Source organism: Buteo buteo, chromosome 4 (assembly GCF_964188355.1).
Source record: "Buteo buteo chromosome 4, bButBut1.hap1.1, whole genome shotgun sequence".
NCBI lineage: Eukaryota > Metazoa > Chordata > Aves > Accipitriformes > Accipitridae > Buteo > Buteo buteo.
Window position 1 is genome coordinate 16065930 of NC_134174.1, and position 10159 is coordinate 16076088.

Consider the following 10159-nt stretch of genomic DNA (forward strand, 5'->3'; position numbering starts at 1 on the left):
TCTCTTCATGAAGGCAACATGGTGAATGCCAAATACATAAATAAATCTCACAGTAAGATTTTGCAGTAATATTTTCTCAAAGAAACTTACCATTTTCTGACTGCCACCACTTCTTTTTCCTATCGGGCTCAAAAGTTGTGATAACATTTTCAACCATGTGACTGTTGTGCTGTGTGTAGGGATTATATGGGTATCTGGAATCACAGAGAAAGCACTTCTGTTCGGCCTAGAAAACAAAACGAGCAGAATAAAAGATGAATTTGGTCTCTTCTCTAAAGATCCAGTGGATATACATGTATTTATGCCATTGCAAGACTGGAACCTGTCATGTTGCTTTGGGTGCCTGTGCTTGTAATCACCCAGGCTTTCATATATAAGGGACAAGCCCAAGAAAATCGTCATATGCACAAAGCATGCATATAGTAAATGTTGGCCTTGGTTTGCCCCAGGTACTCTATAAAAAATACACTTTTTCAGTTGTGGAGAAGAGATCTCAGTAAGAGCAAAGAAATATGTTAAGGTGTTGATTCTGGGTTTAGCTGCCAGAGGGTTTGTTTTGCAAGAGTTTCTTGGGAGAAATCTATTTTTTAAAAGTTGAGCTTTTATTCATGTCTCAAAGGCTGTAGAAACTTTCAGCAAGAGACAGCAGTGAGGAGGCACTGGGAATACAAGAGAGGACTGGACCTTTGAAGATCTGAAGAAGCCTTGAAGAGGAACACTCACTAAATCATTTATACATCTTTTTAATTTCTCTTTTGCACATTTTCTAGCAGGTTGGAGACCCAGCCAGGAGCAGCAGACAGTTGCTGTTGTACAAATGGAAGGCAAGGCTGGATCCAGGCACAATGTAAGTAGGTGGTCTGGGCTGACACCTCCACCCCAACTACTGTCAGTGCCTTTTGTAGGCATAGGGAAACTGGAAAAGTTTAAAAACAACGCAAAGGAGGAAAATCAGGATGTCAATAGGATGAAAGGGTCTTGTTTGAAAATGTGATAAACAGAAGATGAAGGTGGCAATGATTAGCCATATCTCAATGCGGAATGAGAGGCCTTTGTCTGCAAAACGGCTTTGAAAGTGAGGAGGGGCATTGACTGGGAGACATAAGGACAGGTGACAAGGTTAACATGCTGGGCTGGGAGTTGACCCGTGCTGAGTCATGCAGACAAGTCCAAGCAACATGCGATCGCAGCCGGCAGGGCCACAAGGAAGCATACAGCAGTGGTTGTGCCAGGGGTTGCCCTGGGTGGGGAGGGGTGGCTGCACTATGCAGACAGACTCTACGAGATTTGGGCAGAGCCTGAGTGCAAGGACTCAGAGATAAGCCAAAGTGGAAGGTGATGCCCAAGCTGTGTGCCTGGCTGGCAGGAATGCTGGCAGGGAGAAGAGGGGATGACACAGCACCCAAGAGGGAGCTGAAAGAGGAGGCACATGGCTCCATGGCGTCCATGGCTGGGAGGCTGGCAGGGATGCTGCTGAAAACAGAAAGTGTAAGTCAGTGGCAGGAGCTGGGCTGGAAACGACCCAGCAGGGGATGGGTGGAGAGGCACCCCACTCAGCACGCTCAGGATCTATGGAGAAGTATTAGGAATGGTTTGCACATCTGTGTATTATGAAATCACCTGGGAATTATTCATATTTAAATACATAAAGAGATACAGATTTACAGGTATGGTACAATTCATGTCTTTTAAATGTTACGATAAATATATATTATTGACCTGGTTTTGGCTGGGATAGAGTTAATTTTCTTTCTAGTAGCTGGTATAGTGCCATTTTTTGGATTCAGTATGAGAAGAATGTTGATAACACACTGATGTTTTCAGTTGTAGCTAAGTAGTGTTTATACTAAGTCAAGGATTTTTCAGCTTCTTATGCCCAGGCAGCAAGAAGGCTGGAGGGGCACAAGAATTTGGGAGGGGATACAGCCAGGACAGCTGACCCAAACTGGCCAAAGGAATATTCCATACCATATGACATCATGCCCAGTGTATAAACTGGGGGGAGTTGGCCTGGAGGGATGACTGCTTGGGAACTAACTGGGCATCGGTCAGCGAGTGGTGAGCAATTGCATTGTGCATCACTTGTTTTGTATATTCCAATTGTTTTATTATTATTGTCATTTTATTATTGTTATTATTATTATCATTATTAGTTTCTTCCTTTCTGTTCTATTAAACTGTTCTTATATCAACCCATGAGTTTCACTTTTTTTTCCTGATTCTCTCCCCCATCCCACTGGGTGGGGGGGGAGTGAGTGAGCGGCTGCATGGTGCTTAGTTGCCAGCTGGGGTTAAACCACAACATTTATATTCAGTCATTCTATACCACACTTCGTATACGCTTGACAAGTGTACGAAAGTACAATTTAGAAGATGAGACAGAAATACAAAAAATACTCTGTCACCTCATTTCACAAAGCTTTGGTAAGGAGAGCTCAGGTTATCAAAGCATTTGGAAGGACTGCGCACACCCACTCTCTGGTTTATATAGATGCATACAATATGATACTCAGTCAACTTATGTTTAAGTTTGCTCCATAAAAATCTTTTTGTGCCCCAAAGGACAAGCATGTACATGTCCACATAAGACAAATCTGGCAGATCCCATTTGCCTCTGAAGTGTGCAGCTTTATACTCTCCTCAATACTGAGTCGTCTTTCTTTTCCTTTCAACAAATGTGGAAGTAGTAAATCCAATCACAGGGCTAAAAACCATTTAACCTACATCTAGAAATAATGACACATAAAAGACTGAAAATGATTTGCAGTGCTTCTTTTCAAACACCAAGCAGTTGAACTCCAATTTTTTTCCAAACTGAATTTTCTCTAAGACATCCCAGCCAAGTCTTGGCTCTTGGCAGCTTGCTGTGTTGACTAACACACACTTTCACAAATAAGGTTTGCTCTTGTCATGATGCCTGACACAGGTCATCAGGAGGGGAACTGAGGGAGGAAGAACTTTGCTTTGCAAGATGCAAGATCCAAAGCTTCCTGGCCTGCCTCCAGCAAAGCATTCAAAATGTGCTAGTGAGAAAGAGAACTGAGTTGAGTGGGACTCTGATATACTATAGGTGACACACATATTTAAGTTGAGCTGATAAAGCAGAACACATTGTCAGAGCATAAGCCTCTATCTCTTGAGCTCTGCAAAGCAGCAGAATTTGTAGTTCTCACCCTCTTCAGGACACAGTCACCAGGGGTCAAGGCAACGTTGAAGCAGCATTAAATCACAAGGATTATTGCAGAACAGCTGTTCCTTTTCATGAGTGTGTATTTACATAATTGAAAGGGTAAGTATAGGCAAGTGAAAATATTAATTTTTTATTGCTCTTTGACCTCCTCTTAAAAAGCAAAAATAAAAGGCTATCATCTAGCTGAGGGCCAGAAAGATAATGTCTCTGACATGGGTCTTCATGCCCATCTACCAAGCAGTGCCAAGACTCAGGCTATTTCAGAAGAGGAAAGAGGTATTTACATTTTGCAGAAAACCATGGTTGCAATATGTAACTTGGAGAAGTGCTTGGTGCCATCTCAGCATGGCAGAGCTTTACTCTGCAAATGTGTCACACCATTTTGCCAGAAGGTCATAAACTGTAATTATTTTCAATTGTTTATAAATTATGCTGTATTTTATTAACTTCCTCTTCAGTGTAAGCTGGTATTTAGTGAAAATACTTCTATTTGCAACAATTTATGGCCTCAGCAGGGCCAAGTCCTCCAGGACGTGCAACAGGGAATTCCTGTTTCTGCCTGGTGTGGCTCCCGCATGCTCACTGGTCTCCCATAGCCCCCATCACTGTGGCCAGGGAATGAGAGCGATCCCTCTGATCACCCACGTTTTGGATCTGCCTACCCATCCACATGGCCAAAGACTGGACTACACCATTAAGTTTTCTCTCTGCCAGAGATGGCTTCCTGCTTTTGTCAACATTGGTCTTAGATCAGAAGACATGAGAGGACGTGGTGTGAATCTCTTAACAGGCTGCCTCAGGTCTCAACACTGTAGGAATGTCCTCCAACGAAGGTCTATCAAGGCAGTGCCTACAGCCTGCAGGACCACACTCGTCCTGCACTCACCTACATGCAAACTGGAACCTCTGAGGCATGAGTGGGGAAAGGACTCACAGAGCAAAGCTCCTTCAGAAATCCCTGTGCTTATTTGCATCTCATGGATGTTTCTCCTTCTTGAAAAGTTATGCATCACTGTGGAGGCTGTTTGCTGCCAAACCCTCCATATGTGCTGCAATAAGGCATAGCTTTCCACCAGACTTATGTCACACTGTCTGATGATATTTCAGACAACTCCAATGGAAACTTCGTAGTCTGGGAAAATTCCTTAGACAGATGAGAATATTGTTTGTAAGCAGAGTTCAGTTTATTAAAAAAGAAAGAGCAAACCAACCTCTAGGTAGCCTATAATGCAGTACTTCTGAGGGCTGTTCATTCCACATGTTGACGAGGCTGTTAACTGCTTGCTGCGGCCCAGGAGGAGGTCCCCAGTGGCTGGGTAGCAGGACCCAGCATTGCAGTCATCCTGTGCATGCTGGAGTCTTATCAGCACTGAGCGCAAAAGAATATCAAAGAGAGATTAAATTGTTTTGTATACCCAGCAGTATCCTCCAGAAAAAATCAGTTAAATCCCAACATCAGCAGAAAAGTAAATTATCCTTTGCCTGTACTCCTTTTGTCCTTAATAATACCATTCAGTAGAATCTTGAAGAGCTTTGGTAATGAACACACCTGCTGCAAAATCATTACAAAAAGTATAGCTAGCATATTGCAAATCTATGTTAAAATTTAAATTCTCAGCACATTAGTGCCCAGTAAACATGGCAATCTGCTATGAGCAATAATTTATTACACTTCCTATCCTGGCATACCCATAGCCAGCACTCCTGCTGCAGAATCATAGGTATTTCAATTGTCTCTGTGAGCAGAGCAAGATTTGCATTAATTCTGCTGATTGCTGTTGATTTCCAAGTGATAATGGTGGAGCTGAGACCAGGATTGACATCAGGGATCCCTCAGGTTTTCTGATGATTTGCAATGAACCCCTTGGTCTAGTCCCAGAACCCTTCATTCAGACCGATGGAAGGGTCATTAATAATTAAACAGAATAATTCTGAATTTGCTAAATAATTGCAGGATCTTTTTGTTTATTTTGCCTGAAACAACTTTAAATATTTTCCTCATTATGTTAAGACTTCCCTTAGAGGGCTTGTCCTTTTAAACAAGTTCTGTCCTGAAACCCTGAACAGGAATGGGTACCTTGGAGGCTTTATCTGTTCAGCTTTACTTGGCTCAACTTGTTATAAAAAGTGCAGTTAAAAAAAAACAACAATCAATACATGAAGATCCCACAGAACACTAGAAACAGTAATGCAATTACAACAGTAAAAATACAGTATTTTACAGCCAGATTTCAGTCTATGGCTCAGGCAATACTTCAGATTGTGAGTGACACTTGACTCTTTAGGTATAAAGCAATGCATTAAGTTTGGCTAGCCTGCTCTTCTTTATTTATGTAGATACACACTCATTATTCATTAGCAGATATTGATTGCCCCTTTCAGGACCTGATTCAGAACCAATTACAACATGTATCTTTTCTTTGTACTTAAAGGTTTCTTACCACTCAGGACTCCTAGGCAGGAGAGTGGGGAATAAGGACTCACTGTCACATGTGTCTTAATAGCATACTTGAAAGAAGCACTCTAACAAAATCTTGAAGAAATATGTAAATCACATGATAATATTTCAAAATTGGCCTGAGTAACTGTAACTGTACTTACTGAGGTGTAACAGGATGGCCAGCTCCAGCCTCATATCTCCCTGTGAAATTCAAACTGGTACCACTGCAAGAGAAGAACTGGTGGGTCACTCAGCACTTTGTCTCACCAAGGCACCCCTTATGGGTAGGCTTGCCCAGAACTAGCCTTTAATAAAGTGTCAGAGTCATAATAAAAATATAAAGATTAAAAGGAAATCCTGGCTTTGATTTTGTTCTAGTGAAAATTTCTCATGAGGGAAATTTTGGCACTGGAACGGGGATGAAAGCAGAGGGACACCTCACAAGGGCTTTTGGAGAAGACTGTGAAAACATATTCACACTTAGTATAAAATAAAACCAGAATGCTATCAGCAAATATATTGTAGTATTCACATAAAAGCTATTTAATCCTAACTAGATTCAGCAGGGCTGTTTGCAGAGATCTAACTCCTTCTCTGGAGGTTCTTGGTTTTTTTCATTAACTTAAAACAGCAACTGAGGTCCTAATGAAGATGCCACTGAGAAATGCCTGACAGGTGCTATGAATTTTGGCAGAAACAAGATTATAACCACATCTTAAAGTGCGGTGAAGAAAAACAGGTAATGTCAGTATCAACGCAAAATACTCGTACAGGGGAATCTGTGTGAACCCAAGGGATGTTCACTGTGGCATTTACTTCACATCCTTCCTCTTCCTACTCACCTGGAGGAAACTAAGGCTTGCCAACACAAAACCTCTGTTGGAAAAACAGAAGGCAGCCATGGGTATAAAAGAAAACCCATCATCCTGCCACAAAGTAGAGCTCCCAAATCACAGTCTGCCCCCCACCTTTGCACCTTCCACCTCCTCCATCTGCGGGCACCAGCAGGGCCAGCGCGCCCTGATGCAGCTCCAGCTGCTGCGGCATCCCTGTGTGAGCAGCCCAAAGTGCCGCTTCCTGGCTCTGTTCTTGTTCCTCGCCTTCATACAGCTGTCGCTGTGCTGAATGAGCTAGATGAAATACCACCCCCCAGAGTAGGGGGAACATACGCAAAAGCATTCAAAGTGTTTCAGATGTTACAGGCTCCACGTAGGCTTGATTCATGCAGCTCTATACAGCACATGACATAACAGCCATAACCTAGATGGCTGTTTTGGCAACCACAGATAGGGAAAGCTATCAAGGGTCACCAGCCTTTCATGCTGCTTCAGCTCCTTTCACCTGCCACGACCGCAGAGAGCCTGGCGTGTGACGGGCAGACGATGCCGGCAATCATACATGCAGCTGCGCCTGGCTGTCTGGCTACAGAGCGAGCTGGCAGCAGAGCCCATGTCTGAGGCAAAACTGAGCAAAAAAATTCCTGCTGTGTTGGACTTAAAATTTTGTGCTCTGTCAGAATAATGGACAGACTCAGAGATGACTTAAGCTTGCAACCACTGTGACAGCACTGTAGTGAAATATAGGTATCTACGGTAAGAATAATCTTGGTAGGTGCACGTCCCAGTCCCTACCCTGTCTAACACTGTGATATTCAATACCAATGATAATCTTTAAACATGACTCCCTTTAACAGAGGAACAAGGACCAGCAAAACCCCGACATCCCGGCTTAGCAGGAAAATTAAATACTGAAGAGGTCTTACCTGGGTTTCAGACAGCCAAGTGTTTCAGCTGGAAATGAACACAACTGACTGAGGGAAGCAAGCAAAGACATACCTGTGTGCTTCAGCTGGAGAAGACAGCATGTCCCCCGAGGCACCGAGGTGTAGGTGTGAATGAGACCCAGCCTGCAACCTGCCAAAGGCTTGATTTGTGAAGTCTTTCTGCCGGGGCTTCTGGCATTAGCAAATATGCACAGTAAAAGAAAATTGTGACAGGTTAAGTTCATGGCAGAAAAAGTTCATGCCACTGAAAAGAGAAGACTGGGATTCTTAAAGTGCTGGCAAACAACTCTTTACTTGTTTGATTAAACAACTGTTCAGTTGGTCTGGTTTGCAACCAAACGTCAAAGTCTTTACAGTTACTTAACATCAGAAGTCTGGTGGCACTGGTTTATCTGAACATGGGCTAGAAAGGACTCCTCCTTACAGTAGGGGTGCAAATGATGTGGAAGGGCTGATTTGAGGTTTTGAGGTCACTGTAAAGATGCCTACCTGAAAGCTGTGTCCACCCATGGGGATGTATTGAGTCGGCCTCAAATTAGCTCAAGCTCTGGATCACTGCTGTGAGCACTAGGTTTTTTCCAATTTAAAGCTAAAGACAACATGGCAACTTGAGTCACAGCTTTGCATTTCAGCACAAGCTTTGCCTGTAACTGCCCACAGCAGCAAGCACGGGGCAGGGTGGTGTGTGGGGTACAGTGCAGTCACAGGAAACGTGGTGATGGAGCAGCTCCAAAATGGCGCTCACCAGCTCATGCACAGAACTGGCCACTGTTTTTTGGTGTCTTTGTTGAAACCTGTGGCACTTTGATTCCAGTTTTCAGAATGGCAGGTTGTCTTGGATGCACATTTTTAGTTGTGATGTGTTTGTTACCAGTTCTCCTCTGACTGCTTGTAAGGCTTAATTCATGATTGTCTGTAAAGCATCATCACACCCTCAAACAGAAGGTTTTCTATATGTGCAAAATATGTTTTATAAACTAATCATCACTTTTCTTTTGGTAGTTCCTATTCTTTAAAAAAAAAAAAAATACATGTTCTTCAATCCTATTACAATGCTCAGTACTAAGTGTCCTCTGCCATTACTATGATTGTTCACTCTAGCAGAAATAATTCATATACTTACATTTTTTGAAATTATTTTCCTCAAGTGCATGCAGAAATTACTTGTGTGAGACTTTTTTTCAGGCTAATTTAATCTGCATTTGGTTTGTATTCATGCATGATTAACTATTGTACAGATGGTTTATATTTAGTGGTTTCAATATTAAGAAATAAAAGACTAGATGTTATATTAAGATATTAATTTTAATTTTTATGTGTAAGCAGTATGTCAAGTGCTCTCTAAAAGAGTGACATATAACTGAAGAAACTATTATTATTATGATGCTACTAAATTATAGAATGGTTGACGTTTTATTACCATATTTGGTAGGGAATTCAGATTTTGTTACAGAGAAGTTATGTGAGAAGTAAATATCAAGGAAGATTTATTTGCAGAATATAGACAGTCCTGTGTTTTGATTTATGTAGGACCCCAAGCAAGAAGGAGGTTTTAAACCGCTTGAGGCAGGGATTAAGAAACTTCTTTCTTGCTTCTTTAATCTCTCCACTGGTAAAGGATCTGGATTTATAATGCATCACTCGTCCCATGCTGGCTGGAGGGTAGATAGCACTGGTGCGTGCTATTTCAAGTCATCACAGGTCCTGTGGTTGTCATTTCTTAGGCCCAAGGCATATCCGTAATACACACAAAGGACAGGAATTGCTAGCACTTCAGCATATATTCCCTTCACAGACCTCACAGCAGTGAGGGAAGAGGGCAGGAGCAGAGGCACCAGCCACGCTTTAGAGCCTGGCCCCGAGATACTGGCTGACAGGCAGTTGGCACCAGCCCATATAGGTACACCTTTCCCTGTGATGGACATTCGGAATAAAAATGTCTCTTTGGGTATATGGACTTTTTCCCCTGTAATGGAAATGTGAAAAACATAAGAAAAAAAAAAATTTAAATCCAGTTTTCTTTAAAGTTTCAGTAGGAAGTAAAATTATTTATGGTTGGGATTATTCTTGCCATGTGAAAAGTAAGTACTTAATCTAAGCAAATCACCTGGGCTTCCTTTAGAGTCAATGGAGAAAGACAGGGATCCCTACAGGGTCCATCCTACCACCTTCTTTGGACACGTACCTTACTTAAAGGGATAAATCCCCCTTTGGAGGTATCTGCTGCTTTCCTTTGGTTATGGGTGGCCCAGTTCCCTATCTTAGGACAGATGCCTGTATTTTAAGCAACTAAAGTGTACTGAGATGAATCCCATCCATAAAGAACTGGCCAAAATCATAAATGAAATCTAATGTTCTGAAAAACAAAACCATCTTATTATGTTTCTCTCTCTCCTCTTTTGTTTCTCCTCTCATTTCTTCAAGCGTGTCTTATGCTTAAAGTATAATTTCTCAAAGACAAACACGGTGCATTTTTTTGTTTCCTATGCGTTGGGAGAATGTAGCACTGAATAATAAAAACAGAATGAAGTATAAGCTTACAATAAAAAGAAGCATTTTATCTGACATATCTGATCAGGAGAGAGCTAAGGACAGCAGAGGAATATGCTGAGGAGTTCAGGGGCAGGGGGAGAGGGAGGCCACCCCGTCCCCCAGCCTCCTTGCCTCCGCATCCCACTGGCTGGCTGCTCCTCCATATCTTGCATCCTGGAGCAAACGGCTACTTTTTAGATGTATTTAATAACTG

At 42.3% G+C, this 10159-nt stretch overlaps 1 protein-coding gene across 1 annotated transcript in view; it reads right to left on the reverse strand.

Annotated features, from left to right (window-relative positions):
- The window catches only part of LAMB4 (laminin subunit beta 4), a 44043-nt gene extending 38218 nt beyond the window's left edge, over positions 1 to 5825 (reverse strand). Inside the window, exons 1-3 of the mRNA XM_075026783.1 lie at positions 5792 to 5825; positions 4402 to 4559; positions 91 to 226 (exon numbers count right to left, since the gene is read on the reverse strand). Of these exons, the coding sequence (XP_074882884.1) occupies positions 91 to 226; positions 4402 to 4559; positions 5792 to 5825 (328 nt within the window). The remainder of the gene's footprint in view (positions 1 to 90; positions 227 to 4401; positions 4560 to 5791) is intronic.
- Between the last annotated feature and the right edge of the window lie 4334 nt (positions 5826 to 10159).